Genomic DNA, 27,253 nt, shown 5'->3' on the forward strand with positions numbered 1-27,253 from the left:
TTTTATAACCCAAGAGAGTACCATACTATTTAACAGTATTTAAATTTTTCTTTCTTTTTGCCAAACTACATTCTTCTATCAGGTAAGTTCAGTTTTCATCATTTATCCACTAATTTTATGCAAATCCCAACATAGCATTGTGGTTGGTGAAGATGCTTGATACAATTTCAATTTTCTTGAATTTACTGAGGCTGGATTTGTGACCCAAGATGTGATCTATCCTGGAGAATATTTCGTGTGCACTTGAGAAGAAAGTGCATTTTGTAGTTTTGGGATGGAATGTTTCTGCTGTCTGCCCACTGTGGTGGGGTTGGTCCAGTGTCTTGAGCAGACTTCCTGGTGGGAGGGTCTGGTGCCTGCTTTCTGCTGTGTGGAGGAGGAGGAGAGGGAAACCTATAGACTGAAAGGGACTAAGGAGGCACCAACCAAGTGCACGGGGCAGACCTCACATGGAGTCTCATGCAAACCAATGGTGAGTGATTTCTCAGTGAGATGATTAACAACATGTCAATACAGACTAGAAGGTTGATGATATTCAGGAATTTGGGTTATTTTTCAGGTGAAATAATGTGGTGGTTTTTTTCCCAAAGGCTTTCCTATTTTTAGGGAAAACGAATGAAATGTTTACAGATGGACTAATCTGAGGTCTAGAATCTGCTGCAGAACAGTCTGGGCTGGGGGTGGGGCTGACAGAGGGCAGGGGGAGAGACGCAGCCAGACTGGCCTCCAGCTGCTCCTGGTTGGAGCTGGGGGGGGGGGGGGGGGGTGCAGGAGGGCTCATCACACTGTGCTGTTTTTAGACATTTCTGTAATTGTCCATTAAAAATAGAAGTTAAAAGCAAATGAAACTTGACAGAATTAAATAACTCCCCCCAAAACAGACATTCTGTGAGTGTTGTTATCACATCAGGATTGAAACAGCAGCGTATATGCCTGTGTATTTACCCAGGAGACCAGCTTAAAATATTAAGCAACAATCAAAGATCTTTCAAATTAAAAAAAAAAAAACTTTCAACAAACCTTGTAGTTTAAACCAGCATTATTATTATTTGAAATTCGAGTATATGCAACTCAGAAGTCATTACTCACCTCTTCCAAAGCACAAGCCTTGATTACTTTTTCATATTGTTCTTTTTCATATTTCTTCCCAAATAAAATATTACTCCGCACAGTTCCTGAAAACACCCAGGGCTGCTGAGAAACATACGCGATCCTCCCGTGCACGCTGACCAGCCCCTGGCTCGGGGGCAGCTCCCCCAGCACAGCACTTAGCAGGGACGACTGAAACAGAAGGCAACACACACACGTGAACAGGCAGCACTCAGGACAGAACACGCCCCGCAGCACAGCCGTCCCCACCCTGGGCGCTTGATAAAAGATAGAACTCTTTCCTTTAGAAAAGGATAAAGTAGAGACCCGGCAGAGGGGAGAAAAAAATGGAAAATAACACTATTGGTCAATGTAAACTAATGCCTGATAAGGAATATTAATAGTATAAACAATCGACTCTGCCCAAGTTTCCCCAAAAGAAGTGTTATCCTTACCCAGGACTAATTAAGAATGTTAACATCCTTAACAGAGCAGCCCAGCAGGATGTGTATTTCATGCATCTGATGTTTAATGCAATTGTTCCAAATCTGGGTATCCTTACTTGACAAATACTTGTTCTTAAAAAGCTGTGTGTGGAGGGGACTTCCCTGGTGGTCCAGTGGTAAAGAATTTGCCTTCCAATGTAGGGGACACCAGTTCAATCCCTGATCAGAGAACTAAGATCCCACATTGCTACAGGGCAACCAAGCCTTTGCACCACAACTACTGAGCTCGCGCACCTCAATGAGAGAGATTGTGTGCTGCAAACTACAGAGCCCATGCGCCACAACTAGAGAGATGCCCATGTGCTACAACAAAAGATCCTACTTTGCTGCATCTGATACCTGACACAGCCAAAAAAATAAAATAAAATAAAATTTTTAAAAAACTATGTGTGGGGAATTCCCTGGCAGTCTGGTGGTTTGGACTCTGAGATTTAACTGCCCAGGACCTGGGTTCAATCCCTAGTCAGGGAACTAAGATCCCACAAGCTGTGTGGTGCACCAAAAACTTAAAAATTAAAAAAAAAAATTATAAAAAAGCTATATTTGAAGAATATATCCAAAGATGATTAAAAGAACCCTGAATTGAGTTGTGTCTCAAGGGCAAAAGTCCATCAGAGGAAATCATCACCCTCTCATGTATACATCCCACATTTAGGTCTCTGTATTTTTTTGTACAGAATACAGGAGACTAAGTGCACGTGCACATGTCCTTCAAATCCTTAACAACACACAGACGTGGCGTGTCTGTGTCCACACATCAGAGCGCTCACCACCCTGGGCTGAAATAACCTGCCTGCGTATCTGTCTCGCCCCGGACCCTGGTTGCCTCTGGAGGCAGGGGCGTAGGGGTCCTGCTCACATCTGTGTCTTTAGCTCCAGCACGTGGCTGCACACTCACTACACGTGCACTGACGGGACCAAGTCAAGTCACGTGAGGAAATGCTCAAAGCTTCCTGGAAGAGCCTTTACAACCTCCAGACTTCCTGGAGGGGCCACTGTGACAAAAAGAAGTCCCCATTGTCTCAGTCCATCCTGAACAGCTGTCACATGAATCATTTCCTTCACTGAGAAGTCCAAATTCCTGACAAGCAGTTCCCAACTGTGCAACGTGAAGCACGAAGTAGAAAAACTCAATGTGCATTTATCCAGATTTATTTGGCCACGAAACGTTCTTGCAAAACGAATGTTCCATGGAGCACACTTAGAGAAACGCTGTTCTAGAAACACCCAGTTCAAACTGTGTTACACACAGCTCTGGGCTCAACTCTGAGAATTTAGCTGGGGCTGCGGCATTGCATCCAGCTGCCAAAAGGCATCATAACTTACCTTTCCTGCCCCCACAGGTCCGATCACAGCTAACAGTTTACCAGGTCTGACAGTAAAGGAAAGGCCTTGTAGGGTTGGGGTATTTGACGCCTACAAATTAAAGTTCATAAAAATGTAACCATTTCAATAAAGTAACACAAATTACATCAGAAAGTAGAGAAAATAACATCATAGTCATTGATATGCTAACATAATCCACATGTTTCTCCTTCCTATTTTAGGATACTGTGTCCTGGAGGCCTTTTCATCCAATTGTATCTCTCTGGGGGATTGAAACTGCTTTAGTTGCCTTTACAAAGGCTCCTTCTTTTACCAGATTTCCACAAAGACACAGCTCTAGACACCCACAGAATTTAAGGAGTAGAAATGACAAGGCACCTGCTTGAAACTCAAACTGAATGATACACACTAGATTATTAAAATAATGTATTTGATAAATTATTCAGTATGGGAGGGTTTTAATCATTTATAAGTTTGCATCTTGACCCTTGGTTTAAACTATCTCATTCATCTCCACAAGGTGGCAGCATAAGTACCTGGCATGCCTGGCTCTTTAATAATTTGAAATCTCCGCTAATCTCTCCATTTTCATTGGATAAAGAAGGAACCTCAGGACTGTTCAGCAAGCAAAGGGACACTTTATATGATAAAGTTACTCTTGGTAAATTAATTCTTTTCCTTGTTCAGGCTTTAGGAGCAGGCACTGCTCTGTGGTGACCAGAAGGGGGCAGCACGTGTCAGTTCCTGGTACTGGGTCCCCTCCCCTCCGGGTTATCCAGGCTCCGGGGACGCTGATTGAACAAGGGTCCTCAGCTGAGCCCCCACTCTGTGCCACACACAGTTCGAAATCCCTGCCCCGTGGATCTAGAGGCTCCCACAGGGCCATTCATTTTAAAGCTTAAAGATTGAGACCAAGTCCTATCATTTCATGAATGAGACCTGGGTCCCTGAGACCTTCCCCCACCCGCCCACCTGGCTGTCTAGTGGAGCAGGTCACAGAGCTCATGTCTACCTCCTACCTCCAAACCCAGCACACCCTTCCTTCAGACTCAGCTTCTCCCCAAAACCCCCAGGGTCTGTGCCCCTCCCCCTCCTGAGGGCTCGCTCACCCCCGACCTACCCTGACAGCCCCTAATTAACAATGACCCCGGGATTGGGCACAGCCTTCCATAGGCAAGGCCAGGACAACAGAAAAGCGTGTTCTGTACTACAATGCAAGTTGCACAAAAGTCTGAGAACATGTTATTAAGTTCTTGAAAGAAGAACAAAATAGCTCATTTTAAAATGCTGCAGAGTGTGGTACAGAAGAAATTGGGAAATGGGTCTCACAAACTATATGCTAGCATTCACACAGAGTGGTCTTTCTCATGGAATTTTAATGGTGCTTTCCATAAATGCTTCAAGGGTATTATGATGAGAAATACCCACCAGGAGGTAAACCTACTGTATTAAGGTAGGAGAAACTGTCAGGTTAGATCAGGCATCTTGTGTGAGTTTCCATGTGCGAAAGGCACAGGGATGTGGTTTTATATATTTGAGGACATACTATCATTTTCGTGGTGGAGACGGCAGGCACTGAGTCAGAAGCAGGTGAACAGGATGCAGGTGGCACCACAGAGTCACAGGCATGAAAGGCAGGAGGAGTCTACAGAGTACAGACACTTGCTCTGTGGTCCCCACTCTGACAGCAGTCGGGCTCCTAGGCTCTGCTCCAGACAGTGGACCCTCTGGTGGAGACACCTCCTACCTGAGTCCCTCCAGCCCTGGGGGTGGGAGCAGCTTCCTGCCATTGCTGACCTCTGGGTTGTCTCAAGCACCACCATTCTGCCCTTTCTGCTTCCATGCCCTCCTTTCATCGTCTACACAACTAACTCCCTGCATGGAATTCCCTCTGCTGTGGTGTGGGTTTGGTTTTCCTGACTAATCCACACTGATATGGGAGGATGTGCACAGAGAACCATGGAAGCAGGGGGCAGGGGGAGTGTTTTAGTTGTCGGTAAAAGGGCTGCACTGAGTGTGCAATATTGACAACTTTTTGAGAGCAGACCCCATTGTTTACTCCATTTGCCTGAAAGTCATAAATAGACCAAGTATTGGAAAACCTCCAGTTCTCCCTGTCAGCTTGCCACACAGTGCAGCCCGTCAATGGGGAGTCACTGGGGCTTCCTATGCCCTCCTGCTGCCTCCTCCCTGCCCCTGGCTGCCCCCGAAGTAGCCAGAATCATCCAGAAGCTTAGGATGGGGGAGTCTCCACCCTGCCTCTCAGCACAGATCCGTGTGAATACCCATGGCTCCACTCCATATGTAGTAAGTGTGGATTAGACAGGAAAACTGAATCCACACCACAGGAGAGGGAATTCCATGCAGGGAATTAGTTAAGTGGATGATGAAAGGAGCAGGGGGAGGCGGGGATGCAGAAAGCGCAGAATAGATGCTTGAGACAACCCAGAGACCAGCAATGGCAGGAAGCTGCTCCCACCCCCACTAGCTCTGAGAACACCAAGGCAAAAAAGGTACCCTGATTCCCCGAAGCCTCTTGTCTTTACCAACTGGCTGTGCATTTGTTAGTTAACCCTTTCCACAGTGCAGCATTCTGTCTGTCCAGTCCTGTAAATTCTAACATCACAAATGTATGTACTTTAAGTTCAAAATGTGCTAACACTTTGAACACTTTCTTGAAAATGAGACAGAGAGCAACATATTAATTGTCTTAGGCTGATTTTATACTTAATCCCCATTAGCTGCAAACCTTAATCCTGATTCTGAGAATTTTTATAAAAATTCTTTCAGCATTCTTTCACACTTTCTTTACATGAGCAAGTCATATTTTACAACACGTGTAAAATCTCAAAATTATCCAATAAATCTATGTCTTCAGCTGTCTGTTAGCAGTCAAGATCTTGGAATGGAGTACTTGTTACCTTATCCCAAAAAGCAGTGAAATCTTGCACGTCCACTATCCTTTCACCAGCTGATGGCAGCTGAGGGCTGTGCTGTGATATCTCATCAAGTAATAGAAAGTTCTACAGAAAAAGGAAAAACAGATTGCTTAAACGGCAGGAACAAAGCACAAACGAAAATAATTGCTTCCTGGAATTTGCAACAAAAAAATTTTATACAGCCTACATAGCGTTTTGCCAACTGTACTGAAAGTGTTGGTTCACATCAGAACACACTAAATAATACATAGAAAAATAATATTATTACAACATATAGTATATGTGATCATACAAATAGCATGAGTAGGTCAAAAATTATCCACACTCTGTAGAATTTATTTTAATTAACTTTTAGAAAAGACAAATACATTATTTTTCAACATAATCTTGCTTTTCAATACACTTTGTCCATCTGTCAACAAGCTTTCCTATTCCCTCATTAAAAAATATTTTAGGCTGAGCTGCAAGCCACAAATGCTCCACTGTGCACTTGCTCCTTCTTGATGTGCAACCTTGTTTGAACTTCTCTATGCATTCACACACACTTCTCCACAACAAAACACTTTCTCCATCCTGCACACAAAGTCTTCGATAGATAATGGCTCCAGGTACACCCTCAGATCACAAAAAAACGAATCACTGCACACTGCCCTTCTTTCGTGCAAATCACAAGTGGGGCATCCATTTTTGCTTACACCACGGTTACAAATGAACTGATGTAACACACACACACCTGCACAGCAGTGACTGGGGAGACAGTAGCCTTGAACAGAAAGCACTGATAAGACAGTTACTTCTTCTTCTGATAAGAAGTTTTAAAATAACTGGAGTGTGGATCATTTTTGACTCGCCCTCATATATAGTATGCACATAGAGTATTTTATATACATGCATATGTGTATCTATATAGATAAAATATACTTATGTATAAAGCACATATAAATATTTTATATGTAAACATGTAGATATATAAAAAAAAGTTCCTGGCCATGAGGAAAATTGTAACTTGCTCAACAAGTGTATGGTTTGTCCTTAAGGAAAAAAAATGGCTCCAAACTCCAACACTTTTAGAATTTGGACATTTTCATTGTTTTACTTTTGTGTTACTAACAACAGGGGAGCTGGTAGGAAATGATTCCATAAATATTTACTGAATCCCACCAGGTGCCAAGCACCATGCTAGGAACACAGGGAGGAAGGCCGTTCCCAGGCCTGCAGGAATCAGGGGGCACAGGACAGGCTGGGACGCAAGACCAAAGGCAGAGACTCTGAACAAAACCCCGGCTCCGCCTGTTCTGGGTCGGGACCTTTACCTGCACATGCAAGTACACTCTGCTTTCCTCCTCACGCCTGCTAAACCCATATCACAGCTCGTCATAACTATCACGTGTCACTGTTCTAAAAATAACATGCTCTTATTCAGTTTCTATCTCTTGAAAAATCTTTTACAAGCATCTTTTCACAATGACTGTCTCTTCTTAGTCAACATGCTCTCTCCTTGAAAGCAGGAATGGTGGCATCTCCCACTTCTTGCTGTTTTCCACACCCCTTAGCATGTATTCAATGGAATTTAGCTGAATAAAGCAAGGTCCTGTGAACCACTACAAACCTAACATAATCATATACAGGAAAATTCCCACTTGCCCTGAAAATACTAGACATAATTCAATGAGAAAAGCTACATGTTGAGTACACGACTGATACCACCCTCACTACCCCCTCCCAAGAACTGTGAACGTGTGGGGCAGAGACCGCTGGCTGTCCTCAAAAACTGCTCTCATTCTCCTGTGGTAACAAACCCTGGACTTTAGCCAGCACGTGGCAGCCTGGAAGGAGGCCCTCTCTCTCCAGCCTCCCAAACAGATAGGTGCAGCCACGTGATGTAATCCAGGACAGCGGAAAATGACAATGTCCAGGACCTTCATCCACCCCACGGCCTGGGCCTTGGAGGCTGCCAGCTGGGTCAAGGCCACATGCAGGGGAGTGACAAGAAAGAGTCTGGGTCCCTAACACCATGAGGACCATACTAGCCATGGAGCTTGTTATGGGGAGAAATGGATCCCCACAGAAAGATATGCTAAAGTCCTAACCCGTTACCTCTAAATATGACTTTATCTGGAAACGGATGTTACAGATGTAATCAATTAAGGTGAGATTGCAGGGGAGTAGGGTGGGCCTTGAATCCACTATGATTGCTGCCCTTATAAGAAGAGAGATGCAGAGACAGACACACAGAAAACAGTTACCTAATGATGGAGACAGAGGCTGGAGTGATGGCAGTTACAAGCCAAGGAAGACAATGTTTCCCTGCAACCACCAGAAGCTAATAGAGGTGAGGAAGGTTTCCCACTTACAGGATTCAGAGGGATCGTGACCCTGCTTATTTCATACATCTAGCCTCCAGGACTGAAAAACAATAAATTTCTGTGGTTTTAAGCACCTGGTTTGTGCTTTGTTACAGCAGCCCTAGGAAACTTAAACAGAGCCTTACAAGGATGCTTGCAGGAGAGAAAAACAAACTATCTGGTTAAGCAGCTATAACGTGGGTAACTCTAGGACCCACAGGCAAACCAAATCCTAACCAGCACAGGGGGCAACAGAAACAAACATCTGAGGATGTTTGAGAAAGAAAACAACACATAAATACCAACCTACTACCCTAAACATCATAAACACCCTTCAAGTCCTTCACATCCTTCTCTATCATGCCCCAAAGTCACAAATGTGATTGCAACCTTCCACTTCAAAACAACAATTGGTAAAACTCAACATGAAAACCTGTTTCTGTGCAGGAAAACCAAGACAGGATCCTTGCATTTCTCTCAAAGACCAGCTGGCAGAAAATGGGATCCTCTCGTTCCCTCCTGCTTTCAACCAGGCTCACTAAGAACCTAAACACTGGCCACGGCTACTCCTCCCACCCAGAGCCCAAATCCACAGGAGGCAGGATGGACGGACAGTGGTCTGAGGACTCTTCTGCAGGCTGTCAACCACTGGAGCCTGAGTTCTCTCTCCGCACGGCCTCTCCCATCATCAGCCAGGTACTAGCTCTCGCCTGTTCTGCCACAGCTCACCTCTCTCCCAATTCTCCTTTCTTCTTGGAACAACATAATTTCACAATCTCACTATGAATCATTTCAAATACTGATACTTTTTGTTTCTGGTTCCTTCCCCAACCCTCCACAATACAACCGAACCTACACCAACACCAATCCCTCCTGATCTCTTTACAACACCTCTGAGAATGTCCACTATGCTTAACACCCTCCAGTGGCCCATCAGCACCTGAGTCCACACTCCCCAAGTGGTCTCTGCCTGGATGCCCTGAGTACTAGGCCCACCCATCCTTCCAAGCCCATCTCAAATGCTACTCCTCCTGGAACCAGTTCACGCACTTACACAGGCCCAGCGCCAACTAAGACCAAGCCTTGCACAGAGTCGGCCCATCGTGGGTATCAGCTAAAGGAAGGAACAGGCTGTAGGGCTGGTTCCAACCAGTCCAACCACTGACTGCATGGCTACAGCCTTACACAGTCGGAGCTAACACAGCAACAAGCAAAAGGTTACACATGTATGTTGTAGATCTTGTCTAGACAGAAATTCCAATTTCAGCTTAAGCATGTTACCAAGACAAAAACCTCAATAGTCAGTGTGTGCAGCATAGAATAGAAATCCCCCACTTTCAAAAAGAAAAAGAAACAAAGAGTGTACCCTAAGTGAGGAAGTAAATCTATTGAGCACTTGTCTACAAACAGGTCTGGATGGGGAAAGACATCACAATCTTCCAGGGGTTAAATGAGACTCCATTCAACACATGACCAGCTTGTAACAGTGCCAGAAGTGCTGGCCTGACTTTCTCCAGGACTCAGGCTGATGAAAACGCTGAAATTAAATGGCCATTAGAGCCATGACGTGCAGACCCAGAAAAGATCATGTAGGAAAGTATCAATGTCAGAACTGCAGCCAAAAAGACTGACTTCCCGGGGACTGGTGGGCAAAATCCTAACAGCTTTGTGAACAATATAACCTCAGAGACACATTTTACTGGATGTAAAAGTCACTGAAGCCTTTCAGTGCTTTGAAGTTAAGATATTTACAATCATATTGGAGTCATTCACTGCCAAGACCTTCAGTCCACTTTTCTTACTAAGAGAAAAATAAAGGGACTTCTTGGGCCTATGAGTTCATAATAAGTCCTCATATTCTGTATATGAAAAAAGGAAATTGAAAAGCATATGTAAACAAGAAGACACAGAATTATGACGCCCACGTGTAGGTCTGCCCGTGGCTAGGGACCATCGCACCCCCTCCAGGGTGGGCAGGGGTGGTGGATTTCCTTCCTAGGGCTCCCGGACATGACCTGAGTGGAAATCCTGGGAGATGGCCTGTCCACTCTCCTGAGTGCCAGGCTGCAGAAGGCAGCGGGGCAGCAGGGCTCAACGCCACGCTGTGTGCTCAACTGTACGTGCTCATCACACCTCCAGCCCGTCTGTGGTCAAGTCTCGCCCAGTTCTGACCATCCGGTCAGGAAACTCAGTTGACCTTTTCTTCCACTAATGCTGCTCTTTTCACCTTCTAATTGGGCATTAACACATCTAAATGAGAGGCAGGGAAAGGAAGGAAATTAGACATCCTATCACTGCCTGTTACCTGTTAGATAAAAGGAAAGGAGGCTGAATAAGGCCAATGGCTGGTCAGTGACATGGGTCTTATAGCAAATATGGGTAGTTCAAAGGCTCTCAGAATCCAAAGCTAAGTTTGTGCATTTTGCCTCTCCAGATCTGGTCCTCTTCTAGCATTCCTTATTTTAGTTAATCCAGGAGATTTTGTAGCCCCAAAACTCAAAGAAGCCCCAACATCTGTCCCCTCCCTCCATACCCAACTCAAGATGTGCCCTGAGTGGCTCTCAAATCTGGTCAAGTCTCTCTATTTCACCCTAAACCAAACCACATCATCTCATCCCTGCACCACCTACCCCATTAGCCTCCTGACATGCCTCCCTGTCTCTACTCTGGGTCCCTACCCCACCTCCCTGATCTGTTCCCCAGGCTGCAGCCAGGGTGAGCTCTGAGACTAAAAACCTTGATGTTACCTGGAAGATCCTGTATAGTCCCCTGCTCAGGCCTCCAGAGTCTCTACTCTGTAGCCTCAGACATGTTTGTTTCCTCAAATGCATGGATCCCCTTTTTGTGCACTGAAAGCCTTTGTCAGGTCACCATTCCCAGGAAAATGCAAAGCATCAGCCTCCCACCTCCCCCACCCCCACACAGGTCATTCTCCAGGTAGCTTCCTCAGCCTTCCCAGGAAGCATGACCTCCAAAATTATATCAGCAACTCTGCTAAAGCACCTCATGCCACCTCAGATTTTTCCTTCCAAGGACTAATGACACACAAGTGCATCCACAGTGAGTTTCACTGTTTGATTCTTTATTAACCCCCCACTTGATAAGACATAAACTCCAAGCAGGAAGGACTGCTCTGTGTTTGCTTCCCTGGCTTTGTACACATGCATCGAGCCTGAGCCAGGCATCCGGTAGGTCCTCAGTTATTTGTGGAGCAAGTGATTGGAAGAATAAATTGAAATTTGACCCCCAAAAGTCTAGCATAAACCAAGAAAGGTTTTTTTTCTTAGTCTTAACAAGATCCTATCATCTTTTATATTTGCTAAAGGACATGTTGGGCTTGTTTGCCTTTTTCTAAACTAGGGTAATATCTCCAAAATGTGACTTATTTTCAGGTACTCAGGGACACTAACTAAAGACACAGACACCTTGGGCGACCTAGTGAATCAGAAACTCCAAGGTGTGATCATTTAGTTTTAACAAGCACAGCAGGTGATTCTCATGAACTAGAGGCTGTACAACTATATGGACTGAAGAAGGGTCTGTGATCTAAAAGAAAAAAAATATTTCACCGATACTTCCACCCACCAGGAAGCAGTCTGCCACGCTAACACCAACTCTTCTCACCACTCTCATTCTCAGCCATGTGTCCCACCTTTACTGAGAACAACTACTGCCCACAGATCTCTCAATTCCTAGACTGCCTTCCTGCCAGACACTTTACGTACATGAGGGAAAATTTAGGTTTCCTTCCCAAAAGTGCTTTCTTCATCAGGACACAAAGTCGGTGCCAGGAAAATTAAAGTTCTACCCACGTCATAATGTTAATGTCACTGCACACACCTACAAGGGAAGGAATTTCAAGCCCCAGACAGTTCAGTTGCATTTTGGTGGAAAAGGAATCAAAAATCCTACCCAAGAATTTGAGCACAATTCCCTGAAAACCTTCTGCAGGACCCCTTTCATGCTACACCCCTTGGTGCATCACATAATCCACCAGAGAACCAGAGTGACCGCTTTTCCACTAAAACCAGGCTTCATGGTTAGGGATCTTCAGGAGCCCAGACATGATGGAGCTGGATGGTTCCTTCAGCTGCACATTTTCTGAGCACCTGCTACTTGGAAGGAGTACGAAGATGAATGAGGCACTGTACCCACCCTTTAGTTACGTCTGGAGTTCAGGGAGGGAAAGAAATCCACAAACACATGGCTTAGTGAGGACAAAGTCACATCCAGGAGGTCAGAGTTAGAGACAGGAATTCAAGAGGGTGTGGCAGTTAATTTTATGTCAACTTGCCTAAACCACAGTTCCCAGACACTTGCTCAAACACCTACTGCAGTGAAAGTATTTTTCAGATGAGATCAACATTTAAATCAGTAGACTCTGAGTAAAGCAGATTATCCTCCATCATGTGGGTGAGCCTCATGCAATCAGTCAAAGGCCTTCAGAGAAAAAAGACTGACCAACTCCCAAGAGGAGGGAATTCTGTCTCAAGACCACCTTCCGACTAGAGATGATTTTACCATAAAGCCTTATGGTATTGATCTTTTGTTTCATGACGGCCAGCAAGACAGTCAGACTAAATTTGTTAACAAAGTATGACTGAGTGTTTCTAATTGTCCACAAGGCCCAAGAGCCCAGCCCAGGAGCCAGGCCAGCAGAGTCTACATGAACACCAGGCTGTGCAGGGACAGCTCCTGTCTTTAGAGAACAGGTCCACCAAGTCCAGTCAGGCTGCTTTGAGATACACAGATGGACACACAGAACAAGGGGAAGATTCAGACCTATTCCCACTCTGGATTAGATCCAGCTACCCTGGGGTGAGACCCCGCCCCTCCCCAGGGTCCGATGTTCCAGGAAGGAACTAACTCCAACCTGCTCCCTCCTTTCACTATTGCACTATTTCTCCAGCTTCTAGTGCAGATTGGGCCACCCTGGGCCTCTGTGGGGTCCCAGCCATTTCCTGCAACTGTTGTTTCCGTCAATCCAGTCTTTATTTGATGCCCATGATGTGTTCAACATGGGCCAGGCACTAACGAACTACCAGATACAGTCTGCTGTGAAGGGGCTTAGAGTACTCCTGGGGAGTCAGGATCACCCCACTTGACATGATGCTGGGTGGTGCGGGACTGGCCGAGCACAGAAACGGAAGCCCTAGATCAGCGTGAACAAAAGTGCTGGGAGAGGGTCATGGGGCTGCTACAGGCTCAGCAGCACTTGCTTAAATCGAGGACAGAAGAGAAGGCAGCCCAGGGAGTGGAACAGAGTGAGCAAAGACCAAAAGTAGGGATGAATGTGGCAGGTCACAGACAGCCTCCCTTCCCAGCCAGAGTCGAGGGTCCTGAGCTGGGAAACAAAGACAGCGGCCAGTGGAGCCAAGATTTTAACATTTTTATTCTGCAAGAAACAGGGAACTTTTAAAGATCTTCAGAGTAAGGCTAGATGATCAAAACTACACTTGAGATATTCCACCTGCCAGAAGGTACTAGGAAGGCCACGTAACAATGGTTTAAAAAACCAGGCTTTGGGCAGAATCCTAGTTCTATCCCGTACAAGCTGTGTGAGGAAGGGTGAGCTACTTCACCTGTTACAGGAACCTGTCTCCTCATCTGTAAAGTGGGGACACTCATGCTTATCCCACTCAATTGCTGTCAGGATTAAATAAGATGACGTGGAAAGGCTTCAGGAGCGCCCGGACCACACAGGGAGCCCTGGCAGCAGCGACTGAAGACAGCGGCTGTGGCAGCAGCAATAACAAAACCCCAGCAGCACGACACACGAGTGAAGCCTCCATCTGCACAGGTTACCGTGTGACCTCAGAGCATCCCTCCAGTCCAAGGATACTCCTAAATGTCCTCTTTCAAGATGTGAGGGCTTCATAAAAGACATTTGATTGAACTGCATGGACTATCCCTTAACAGGGTTGCTAGAAGCCCCCGTCAGAAAGAATGATATACTCAGGAGACCAGAACTGACCCCGTATGCCTCACCTGTCTTATGGGTAATAGTTTCTCATAGTATAGAAACTTCATCACAAAACAATCTCAGCTGTTATGCCAAGACTGAAAAATAAAATATAATCACACCCAGAGTTATCTGACTTCACTAGAGATCTATTACTGGCCGTCCATCACTGTGGAGAAGTAGGAACAAGACAGATTAGATTTTTTATAAAGTCCAGACACTCAAGCTCATGCCCAGGCCGGCTCACAGAGCCAATTTATCATGTGAGACCTATTCATAAACACAGGAATACTCAAGCACCTGTTGTGGGCCAAGCCCTTATTTTGGTGATGTAAATTATTTGCCCCTGGCAATTCAGGGACAGTTAGGAAAAGAAGGCAGTGAGTATAGGGGGAATCACAGATTTGAAAGGCAGAGGGCAGCCAGAGAGAGAGGATTAAGCAGTAAGTGAAAAGAGGACAGAGAAGAAATAGCAGATGTAAAAGGCACGCTCAGAAATCAACAAGCAAAGCATCTGTGGAGGAAAGAACCCAGGTTTAAACACAGAGAACTAAGTGAACCTGAGGCCCTTCTCCTGCCCAAAGAACAGGGACCTCTCAGCAATTTCTTTCCCTCCCGGCCCAGAGAAGAATCCTATTCACCCCAAGACTGAACACAGTCACTGCCTAGTCATTCAAGTTAGCACAGGAGATGACATTTGTTTGCTTCTTCTGCTTTCAGTCATTTTAATCGCCCTGCAATCATCACTTGTATATCAAGAGTCCTGTGCCACAGCTACTTATGCTACAGCCCATAAATGAGCAGGGAACTCATATTCGTAATGCACTCTACCTGAGAAGAGGAGGGGTATGTAAGACATTTTGGAATGGCAATCAGCTTTGGCACTGACAGAGTTAAACCTCACCTACCACGAACACAGTGACACCAAATAAAAGGAGGCATTTTACGTAAAATCCACCTACAACTTCAAAAATTATTTGTCACCAAACCTTGATTCTTTGGACGCTGACGACTGCCTCTGACACCTTCTCGACGGCCATGGGGAAGTAGAGGGTGCCTGTCAACCGCTCAGCCTCGTACAGCGTCACCACCACAAACACTTGGCTGGCTGTGATCACGTTGTCCAGGAGGTCGTTCGTGATGAAGGTGACAAAGACCATGACTTTGCTTACAGCGAAAAACAATGCCAAACTCACTCCTCTAAGGTAGGAACTTTTCAGAATCTTGGAAATTTCTTTCCTGGAAAAGAGAGTGGGAAACAGGTTTTAAAATCATCAACACCCAAGACCTGAATTCAGTGCCCTGTGTGAGTGGCCCCTTTCTAGGGAGTGGACACAGAGTAAGATAAACCATCCCTCACGTCATGCAGACACTACACGGTGCACACTCGGGGGTCTGCCCGACACAAGGACCACACCCTGCATCACCACCTCACTCTCCAACTAAATGGAGGCTAAATGTCACACTTTTAAACATTCTGGGTCAATCAGACTGGGTTTGAACATTCATTCAACAAGCATTCGTAACCACAAGTCCTGTGCTGGGCTCCTCACTGATGACAGAAAGACATAGCCTGTCCCCTCCAGGAGCTCATGAACTTGTGGGGGAAGAGAATAAACAACCCCCAAATTGTGAGACACCAAGACATTAGACAGAGGAGCCAGCGCAGCCCCCACGGAGCACAGAGCAGAGGCGTGTGACTCGGAGCAGTGGAGTCAGGGCAACTCACAGGCACGTGGAACCTGAGAAGATGAGTGGGAGTCAGTCAGGCCTGGCAGAGGCCAGAGAAGAAGGAAGATGGGAGTGTCTTCCCAGCAGAGGGAGGGGCCCCCACAAAGGGGCAAAGTGAGAGGTGACAGGGAGCTCCCGGAGAATGCTAAGTGCCCTGTGCTGGAGTATAAACACTCATCAGATATTTAAATGAAAGATGGAAAAAATTCTACAAACATAAAGCAAAGCAAAAAAACACAACAAAACAAACAAAAAACAGTGTTTTTATGGCTGTATGTGGAATGAATAACACTGATTTGTTTGGCCTGATACAGGTAGACCCGGTCTTTACAATCTCCCCATTTGTGCTATTTAGTATAAATGACAGTTTTAGTTCAAATGTCATTATCTCAAATACTCACATCTTAGAATCATTTATTTGGGATTTGTGGTATTAGGAAATATCTGGAATTTCATTTTGGTATAAGTAAGCAGCACATATATTTTTTCCTTTAACAAGATGGTAAATGGAAAAGCAGGTTGAAATTACATACTCCCCTAGTCTACCTAACCTTCCTGCCACATGCAGGGGTGGAGTGGATAGTATTTAAGTTCACTGCAATGCGAAATCTTGGTAAGACTTCTAAATTCATTCAGTAAAAACAGGAAATTAAAAAGTACAAAAATATGGTTTGATATACATAAAAACGTACCTTCTCAAGCTGGTAATAAGGTCTTCAAATGACTTCTCCCAAGCACACATTTTTATTGTTTTGATGCTGGTTATAACTTCACTCATAGTCCTGATCCTGTCGTCCACTAAAGCCGCGGTCTTACTCCTAAGGGGACAGACGTGAGAGATGAGCCCTAGTGATCACAGCCCAGCTTTCCTTATCAGGAACATCAGCAGCCCAGCCCAAGATCAGGGATCAAATGATTCCCTACAGCTCTTCTGCACTGACAATACAGGCAGGTCCTACTCAAACTACAAATGCAGAAAGACTTCAATTAGGAAGTCAACCATTCAGCCCCATTCAAGAAGTAACTTGGAAAACTTGCAGTATTGACTAAGGAAGACCTGAAATGAGTCTGATATAAACCATCTGCTCAAGGAGGTCACAGGTGGGTAGGAAGGCACGAATCTAACAGGAAGACAGTGGCTGTGCTGTAATAAAACAGGAGTAAGGTGCTCAGAGCAGAAAAGATGGGGCTGTGAATTCTGCTGGGAAAGGAGAGCAAGAAAAGCTTCAGAGACCTGGTAGCATCAGAACAGGGCCTCAGAGGATAAGGAACATGTCTCCACAGCAAAGAGAGGAAAGGAAATTCCAAGTAGAGAAATATACCACACATAGAGGTGCTCACATACGTGCAAAGAACTCAGTGAGCTGCAAACAGCGCAACATCTCCACCACCTGACAACCTGGACAATGACCCACCTCCAACCCTCTGGGACCTGTTTTAGGTCTAACTCATCACCATCAGGCTCTGCATCACCAGCCACTTTTCTATCACATACGCTGCTGGGAATGTGGGGCTTTATAAAGACATAATTAATTAAGATCAGCCTTGCCCTTTGGTTGCTGATAACAATGAAAACACTGAATTGAAAACAAGACACAAACATACATACCTGAAAAGGCTCTAACACAAGCATAACAAAAATACATGCAGCTAGAAAAGGGCCTATAAAATTACTACTATTTAATAATGTTCCAAAAACTTGGACATAGATATCTTCTGCTTAAGGACAATCTACTTATTCAGGTACAGTGCCTGAAAAGCTAGCTGTGAGGAAAGAGCAAATGCCGTCACCTTTCTCGCTGCAAGATCAGCCTTCAGCTTAAGGCTGGAACCTCCACTGGCTAAGCCTGAAAGGTCTACAACACAGGCAAAGAAGAGACCAGAGAAGGCATGTTTTTGTTTGTTTTTAAACAAAAGTGTCGGGCAGATGGAAGATGTTACCAATTACAGTTTTTAGACCATTGTTTCTCTTACCGGAGTGATGAAAACAGCTTCCCGATGCAGCTTTGCAAAAGCAGAAGAATAATTAGAACCACCATCCCTGCAAGACATGATATTCCTGTTTCCATCCAGAGCAGGGCCGTCACTGCGATAGCCTGCAGTGGCCCCACCCACAGAAAGCACAAGAACATCGTTACCTTAAAAGAAAAAGACAAAGTCTTCTTAGGACTGTATAAAAGCATAACCAATAAGGACAAAGTATAGAAACAATCTCCTCTGAAAGAACAGACATGAACCTACACAGACATGATCTCAATGGTTTTAAACCTGCTAAAGCAGAAGCCTAAGCATCCGCCCCAGATGAAGCTACTCCAGGGCCGCAAAGAGCTGGCTCCAGGGACGCCCAGGAAGCAGACCAGCAGCATGGGGAGGAAGACGTCGATGTTGTCCCCACACAGAGGAGCTAAGGGCTTCCCCAAACTCTCTCTGCCCCAAAACTCAGCCCGCATTTTCCTTGGGGCTCTCTGGCACCCCAGGAAAGCCTATATTATACTACCTGCCATACTCTCCAGTAATTATCTGTGTATTTACCTCCCTGACAGGCTGTGGCTTCTCCAGGGCAGAAACTGAGCCTTATTTATCCCTGAAACTGAGGACGGGCTTTACTTCATGTTTGATGAATGAATAATTCAAAGGGATCTAGTGCAAAACAGATCTGACCAACAGCCTCAACACCCTGGATCATGTGATCTATTCCTAAGGTAAGTACAAAAAGAGAGTGTGATGGGACAGCAGAGAGAAGCTTGTGTCTGGCTAGGGACCACCCACTTGGCATTATTTATCAAAGGCTCCCTATGCAGCAGGCACCATTCAGGGCACAGGAAATAGAACAATCCCTGTGACCAGACCTTCTTCATCTAGAGGAGGAGGAAGACAGTTCAGCCAGCAACACAAATACAACGTGCCAAGAAGGGCCCCTCCAGGAGGACCCTTAGGGACACTAACCAAGCTGCACAAGAACAATGCTGCCTATTTACTACTGGAGTATGGTGCAGGCAACATTAGAAAAACAAAACTCTCATCTAGAGGACAACATATATAATTACATCTAAGCCGCACACAGAAGAATTAAGAGTTGGATAAAAAGATTCTGTCTTATGTCCTCAACAGAATCCTGGCTGATGCCAAACCTGGCACCTGGGATCCCAATAAGCTAAACCCAGTAAGAAGGACAGGAAATGGAAGAGGATCCCTCAGGGGCAGCTTACCTGATCCAACTTGTTCACATCGTTGGAGAGTAGGTTGACTATCTGGCCTGTGGTAGTCTTGCCCATGGCCAGGCTACTCAGGTGAAGGGCCTGAAATAAGAGAAAGAAACAAAAAACTGGATTCCTATGGTGATACCAAGTCATTCTTAGAACATAACAAAACGGAGCAGGTTTTCATGGGGTCTTGAGTGGTGTCAGGGTGAGCAGGATGACCCCTGACAGCAGGGCTCCAGGGACCCACGTTCATCCTTCACCTCCTCAATGTGGCGGCAGTCACACCCTCAAGGACAGCAAAGGGAACAACAGGAGGTAGAAGCAAAATCCCCCACCCTGTTTCTCAATGAACTGGGACATGCCCAAAAGATAAAGGGATGTAAGTTTAGATTTAAGAACCAACCAAAATAATTCTGAGCCAACTTAGATGAGAGTGGGGAGGCTGCCTGAAGGAACAAAACTAGGAGACTTGGACTATAAATGTGGAATCAGTCATTAATTCCATGTATGACATCATTTAAACACTTTGGTCTTAGTTTCTTCATCTTGAAATGAATGAGTATAATGTTCACAGCACTATTCCTGTGAGGAATCTGTATTCTTAGTGCCAGTCTGCTGACTTTACCAAAAAACACAGCCTGTGTTGCACAATCCCTATATTTGGTAAAAAGTTCTGAAAAATGCTCTAGAGATTTGAGGAACCTGAAGAGACCACCATGAGCTCTTTCAACAGACCACCAACTGGAGCCACAGATCCAAATAAAATGTCACAGTTCATAAAAACTTTTCATGTACTCATCACGTTAAATAGAATAATCAATGATCAAGTGGGAATGTAAAGTGATATAACCACAATGGAAGAGAGTATGGAAGTTCCTCAAGATATTAAACGTAAAGTTAGCATATAGCACAGCGATTCCGCTTCCGGGAATGTACTCCAAAGACCTGAAAGCACGGACTTAAATAGACATTTGTACAATATTTGTGTTCACAGCAGCGTTATTCACAACCGTCAAAAGTGGAAACAGCTCAGATGTCCACTGACAGATGAATGGATACACAAAATGTTGTAGATAGCTATAATGGGATATTATTCAGCCTTAAAAAGGAATTAAATTCTGACACCTGATAGAACATGGATGAACCTTGAAGACACTGTGCTACATGACATAAACCAGACACAAAATGACAAACATTGTGTTATTTCACATCTACGAGGCACCTAGAGTAGTCACATTCATAGAGAGAAGTAGAGGGTGATGGCCGAGGGGAAGAGGCTGGGGAGTTGGTATTTAATGGCTGCAGAGAATCAGTTTTGGAAGAAGAAAAAGTTCACATAGTGGTGATGGCTGCACAACAATGTGAATGTGCTTAATATTAACTAAACGCTGCACTTAAAAGAGTTAAAATGGTAAATTTTATGTTGTGTGTATTTTACCACAATTTTTAAAAAATCAATCATCAAAAGCCAAAAGTTATTTTACCAAAGTTGTAGAAAGGTAAATAAATGACAAATCATTTTTATATATGATACATCCCACGAGATCATTCAAAATTATAAACAAGCTTAGCACCCATTCCATTTCTAACACCCAAGCTGATTCCTTCCCAGGACCAGGGATTAGCAGGTAGGGCTGAACGTAAAACAAATATTCAGAGGGGCCTTTCAGAGCTGCTCTACAGCACCCGCTTTTCCCCTAAGGAATCAGCCCACCTGTAACCTGCAAAAAAGCATCTTATTTCTTCAGCTCAGTAGGATCCTAGATGCAAGGCTGGGCATGAAGAAACTGGTCTTTCCCATGTTTCTGGAATTTCAAGTTATGTCTATGGTTTAACCCCAACAATACCTGACTTCATAAAGGGACAATTCTCTTAGCCTAATCAAGCCAGCAAAGTAATGGCTTTGGGAGATGTTTACATTCACATAAGCAAATGTGCCAGGTCAGATCCGGTAACCCAGAGGCAATATTTCAAAGAGCTAGTGGGAAGGGAAAGAAAAACAGGTGGACAATGGCTCAGCTGTGCAGCAAATCAGGAGATTTGACTGAACCATCGCCTCACACCTAAAACTTAAGGTTTTCACAGGGCAGTTCCGGTGAAATATCCTGTGTGTTTATGGGACCTAAGTATGATCTGAAAGACAAACATTTAGCTAATTTGTGGGAAAATCTGAGTATTCATCCAAAAAACAGGAGAAGGTGCAACAGAATAACACAGATGACAATGGTCCACAAGGAAGCCCCCTGACTAGAGTGCACGGGGGGCACCGCTGCCATTCAGACGTCACCCAGGAGGAAACCGGCTCACGGGCTGGAGCCACACAGACAGTGAGATGTCAGGCCCCCGGGTTCACACAGCCCCGAGACTAACAAGACTCTGCTCAAGGAAGGAGGAGGAGAAGCCATCTTCCATTTTGCCAAGAAAAGTATCCCAAGAAACAGAAGCTCTGGATAAATAGCAAATAGGAAAAGGTAGCAATACTTTCTACTTAAATTGTTTGGTTTTATCTTTGATGAGGATTTTATTTATTAAGTACTAAACATTGCATGTGTTTAAGGTTACAACGTGATGTTCTGATATAAATACACACTGGGAACTGACTACTGTAGTAAAACCACTTAACATATCCATCACCTCACACAGTTATCCTATTTTTTAAATTTTTATTTTATATTTGGGTATAGTTGATTAACAATGTTGTCTTAGTTTCAGATGTACAGCAAAGGGATTCAATTATACATATATATGTATCTATTCATTTTCAAATTCTTTTCCCATTTAGGTTATTACAGAATATTGAGCAGTTCCCTGTGCTACACAGTAGGTTCTTGTTGGTTATGTATTTTAAACACAGTAGTGTGTATATGACAAACCCAAACTCCCAGTTTATCCCTCACACCCACCTTCCCCTTTGGTAACCATAAGTTTGTTTCCTAAGTCTGTGAGTCTGATTTGTAAAAAATTCATTTGAATCTTTTTTTTCAATTCTGCATATAAGCGATATAGATATTTGTCCTTCTCTATCTGAATTATTTCACTAAGTATGATGATCTCCAAGTTCAACTATGTTGCTGCAAATGGCACAATTTCATTCTTTTTAATGACTGAGTCATATTCCATTGTATATATGTGCCACATCTTCTTTATCCACTCATTAGTCAACGGACATTTAGGTTGCTTCCATGTGTTGGCTATTGTAAACAGCGCTGCAATGAATACTGGGGTACACGTATCTTGTCAAATCATGTTCTTCTCCAGATATATGCCCAGGAGTGAGACTGCTGGGTCATATGATACCTCTATTTTTAGTTTTTTAAGGAACCTCCATACTGTTCTCCATTACAGTTATACCAATTCACATTTCCACCAACAGTGTAGGGGAGTTCCCTTCTCTCCACACACTCTCCAGCATTTATTTGTGTGTAGACTTTTTAATGATGGCCATTCTGACTAGTGTGAGGTGATATCTCATTGTATTCTTGATCTGCATATCTCTAATAATTAGTGATGTTGAACATCGTATCTTGTGCCTCTTGGCTATCTGTCTTCTTGGAGAAATGTCTGTTTATGTCTTCTGCCCATTTTTTGATTGGGTTATTTGCTTTTCTGATATTGAGTTGCATAAGCTGTTTGTACATTTTGGATTAATCCCTTCTTGGTTGCATCATTTGCAAATACAAGGGTGAGTCAAAAATTATTCACACTCTGGCTGTAGAATTTACTTTAATTAAACTTTAGAAAAGACAAATACATCATTTTTTCATATAATCTGATTACTTTCCAACACACTTTGTCCATCTGTCAACAAGCTTTTGTATTCCTTCATTAAAAAATGTTTCACACTGAGCTCCAAGCCACGAATGTACTGCTTTCTTCAACTCATCAAAAGTGAATTTTCATCCTTGCAGGGCTGCTTTCAGGGGACCAAACAGGTGAAAGTCTGATAGAGCAAGATCAGGACTATAGGGAGGATGCTTTTACATTTCAAAACGAAGTTTTTTGCAGAATGTTGACAGTGTGGGCAGAAGTGTACAGACATGCACACCTTCAGACCACAAAAAACAAATCACTATACGCTGCTCTTCTTTTGTGCAAATCACAAGTGGGGCATCCAGGTTTGCTCACACTGCAGTTACAAATGAACTGATGTAACATGTTCACACCTGCACAGCAGTGACTGGGAAGACAGGAGCCTTGAATGGAAAGCACTGATAAGACAGTGTGGCCAACAGAAGTTTTAATGTACCCAGAGTGCAGATAATTTTTGACTCACCCCTGAACATTCTCCCATTCTGTGGGTTGTTCTTTTGTCCTGTTTATGGTTTCCTTTGTTGTAGAAAAACTTTTCAGTTTACTTAGGTCCTATTTGTTTATTTTTGTTTTTATTTCCATTACTCTGAGAGGGATTGAAAAAGATATCGTTGCGATTTATGTCAAAGAGTGTTCTTCCTACGTTTTCCTCTAAGTGTTTTATAGTATCAGGTATTACATTTAGTTCTTTCATTCGTTTTGCATTTATTTTTATGTATGATGTTAAAGAATGTTCTAATTTCATTCTTTTACATGTAGCTCTCCAGTTTTCCCAGCACCATTTATTGAAGATACTCTCTTTCCTCCATTGTATAGTCCTGCCTCCTTTGTCATAGATTAATTGAACATAGGTGTGTGGCTTTATTTCTTGACTTTCTATCCTGTTCCCTTCACCTATATTTCTGTTTTTCTCCCAGTACAATATTGTTTCAATGACTGTAGCTTTGTAGTATAGTCTGAAGTCGAGGAGCCTGATTCCTCCAGCTTGATTTTTCTTTCCCAAGATAGCTTTGGCTATTCAGGGTCTTTTGCGTCTCCACACAAATTTTAAAATGTTTTATTCTAGTTCTGTGAAAAAAGCCATTGGTAATTTGATAGGAATTGCATTGAATCTGTAAATTGCCTTGGGTAGTATAGTCATTTTGACAATATTGATTGTTCCAGTTCGAGAACATGGTATATCTTTCCATCTGTTTGTGTCATCTTCAATTTCTTTTATCAGTATCCTACAGTTTTTGGAGTACAGGTCTTTTGCCTCCTTAGGTAGGTTTATTCCTAGGTATTTTATTTTTTGTTACAATGGTGAATGGTGTTGTTTACTTAATTTCTCTTTCTGAGCTTACATTGTTAGTGTATAGAAATGCCACCGATTTCTGTGTATTAATTTTTTGTCTTACAACTTTATTGAATTCCTTGATGAGCCCTTAGTTTTCTGGTATCATCTTTAGGATTTTCTATGTATAGCATCATGTTATCTGCAAACAGTGACAACTTTACTAGTTCTTTTCCAATCTGGATTCCTTTTATTTCTTTTTCTTCTCCAACTGTCGAGGCTAGGACTTCCAAAACTATGTTGAATCAAAGTGGCAAGATGCACATCCTTGTCTTGTTCCTGACCTTAGAGGAAATGCTTTCAGCTTTTCACTGTTGAGTGTGATATTTTCCACAGGTTTGTCATCAATGGCCTTTAATATGTTGAGGTATGTTCCTCTATGCCCACTTGCTGGTGAGTTTCTATCATAAATGGATGGTGAATTTTGTCAAAAAGCTTTTTCTGTCTCTATTGAGATAATAACATGGTTTTTACCCTTCAATTTGTTGGTGTGGTGTATCACACTGATTTCAGGATGTTGAAAAATCCTTGCATCCCTGGATAAATCACACTTGATCATGGTGTATGATCCTTTTAAGGTATTGTTGGATTCTGTTTGCCATCATTTTGTTGAGGATTTTTTCATCTAAGTTCATCAGTGATATTGGCCTGTAATTTTCTTTTCTTCATGATATTTTTCTCCGGTTTTGGTATCAGCATGATGAGGGCCTCATAGAATGAGTTTGGGAGTGTTCCTTCCCCTGCAATTTTTTAGAATAGTTTCAGAAGGATAGGTGTCAGCTTTTCTCTAAATGTTTGATAGAATTCACCTGTGAAGTCATCTGGTCCTGGACTTTTGTTTGTTGGGAGTTTTAAAATAACAGTTTTAATTTCAGTACTTCTGATTGGTCTGTTAATATTTTCTACTTCTTCCTGGTTCAGTCTTGGAAGGTTGTACCTTTCTAAAACTTTGTCTATTCTTCTTGGTTTTCCATTCTATTGGCATATAAGTGCTTGTAGAAGTCTCTTATGATCCTGTGGTGTCTGTTGTAACTTCTCTCTTTTCATTTCTAATTTTATTGATTTGAGCCCTCTCCCTTTTTTCTTGATGAGTCTGGTTAAAGGTTTATCAATTTTGTTTGTCTTTTCAAAGAACAAGCTTCTAGTTCATTGGTCTTTTCTATTGTTTTCTTCATGTCTATTTCATTTACTTCTGCTCTGATCTTTATGATTTCTTTGCTTCTATTAACTTTAGGTTTTAGTTGTTCTTCTTTCTCTAGTTGCTTTAGGTGTAAGGTTAGGTTGTTTATTTGAGAGTTTTCTTGTTTCTTGAGGTAAGATTGTATTGCTATAAACTTCCCTCTTATAAACTGCTTTTGCTGTGTCCCATAGGTTTTGGATCATCATGCTTTCATTTTCATTTGTCTCCAGGTATTTTTTGATTTCCTCTTTGATTTCTTCAGTGATCTCTCACTTATTTAGTAGCACATAGTTTAGTCTCCATTTGTTTGTGTTTTTTAGGTTTTTTTTCCTTGTATTTGATTTCTAATCTCATAGCGGTATAGTCAGAAAAGATGTTTGATATGATTTCAGTTTTCTTAAGTTTACTGGGGATTGCTTTGTAGCCCAGCATGTGATCAATCCTTGAGAATGTTCCATGGGCACTTGAGAAAAATGTGTATTCTGCTGCTTTTGGATAGAATGTTCTATAAATATGAATTAGGTCCATCAGGTCTAATGTGTTATTTAAGGCCTGTGGTTCCTTATCGATTTTCTGTCTGGAGGATCTGTCCTTTGATAAAAATGGGATATCAAAGTCCCCCACTATTATTTTGTTGCTGTTGATTTCTCCTTTTATGGCTGTTAGTATTTACCTTATATATTGAGGTGCTCCTAGGTTGGGTACATGTATATTTACAATTGTTATATCTTCTTCTTGGATTAATCTCCTGATTATTATGTAGTATCCTTCTTTATCTCTTGTAACAGTCTTTAAAGTCTATTTTGTCTGATATAGGTATTGCTATCCCAGCTTTCTTTTGATTTCCATTTGCATGGAATACCTTTTTCCATCTCATCACTTTCAGCCTGTATGTGTCCCAAGATCTGAAATGGGTCTCTTGTAAACAGCATATATACAGGTCTTATTGTTGTATCTATTCACCCAGTCTATGTCTTTTGGTTGGAACATTTAATCTGTTTACCTTTAATGTAATTATGATTTTTATGTGCTTACTGCCATTTTGTTCATTGTTTTAGATTAGTTTTGTAGGTCTTTTTTCTTCCCTTCCTCTTTTCTTCTCATATCTTGTGATTTAATGATTAAATTTAGTGTTGTGTTTGGATTCCTTTTTCTTTTTTGTGTGTTTATTTATTGAAGATTTTTGGTTTGTGGTTACTGTTAGGTTTTGATATAGCAGTCTATATATATACAAGTTTTTTTTTAATCTGCTGGTCTTTTAATTTCAAATGAATTCCCAATATCCTGCACTTATACTCTCCTCTTCTCACAATTGCTGGTTTTAATATTATTTTGTATTTGTGTGGATGATTCCCTATCTTTACTGTATAGTTGCCTTTACTGGTGAACTTTTCCACTTGTAATATCCTTGTTTCTAGCTGTGCCCTCTTCTTTTCCTCCTAGAGAAGTTCTTTTGGCATTTGTTGCAAAGCTGGTCAGGTGGTGCTGAACTCTCTTAGCTTTTGCTTGTCTGTAAAGTTTTGATTTCTCTGTTGAATCTGAATGAAAACCTTGCTGGGTAGAGTATCCTTGATTATAGATACTTCCCTTTCATCACTTTAAATATATTGTGCCTCTCCCTTCTGGTCTGTAGAGCTGCTGTTGAGAAGTCATCTGAAAGCTTTATGGGAGTTCTCCTGTATGTTATTTGTCATTCATCTCTTGTTGCTTTTAATATATTTTCTTCATCTTTAATTTTGTCAATTTGATTACCATGAGTCTCTGCATGTTCCTCTTTGGGTTTATCCTACCTGGGACTCTCAGCACTTACTGGGCTTGGATTTCCTATG

The 27,253-nt window shown here is 42.9% G+C and overlaps 1 protein-coding gene across 1 annotated transcript in view; it reads right to left on the bottom strand.

Annotated features, from left to right (window-relative positions):
- The window catches only part of LOC130835551 (ATP-binding cassette sub-family C member 4-like), a 201,615-nt gene that overhangs the window by 157,090 nt on the left and 17,272 nt on the right, over positions 1-27,253 (bottom strand). Inside the window, exons 5-11 of the mRNA XM_057707189.1 lie at positions 19,108-19,197; positions 17,873-18,036; positions 16,591-16,716; positions 15,157-15,406; positions 5,843-5,944; positions 2,922-3,011; positions 1,090-1,281 (exon numbers count right to left, since the gene is read on the bottom strand). Coding sequence (XP_057563172.1) covers positions 1,090-1,281; positions 2,922-3,011; positions 5,843-5,944; positions 15,157-15,406; positions 16,591-16,716; positions 17,873-18,036; positions 19,108-19,197 — 1,014 coding nt within the window. The remainder of the gene's footprint in view (positions 1-1,089; positions 1,282-2,921; positions 3,012-5,842; positions 5,945-15,156; positions 15,407-16,590; positions 16,717-17,872; positions 18,037-19,107; positions 19,198-27,253) is intronic.

Source organism: Hippopotamus amphibius, chromosome 14 (assembly GCF_030028045.1).
Source record: "Hippopotamus amphibius kiboko isolate mHipAmp2 chromosome 14, mHipAmp2.hap2, whole genome shotgun sequence".
Taxonomy (NCBI): domain Eukaryota; kingdom Metazoa; phylum Chordata; class Mammalia; order Artiodactyla; family Hippopotamidae; genus Hippopotamus; species Hippopotamus amphibius.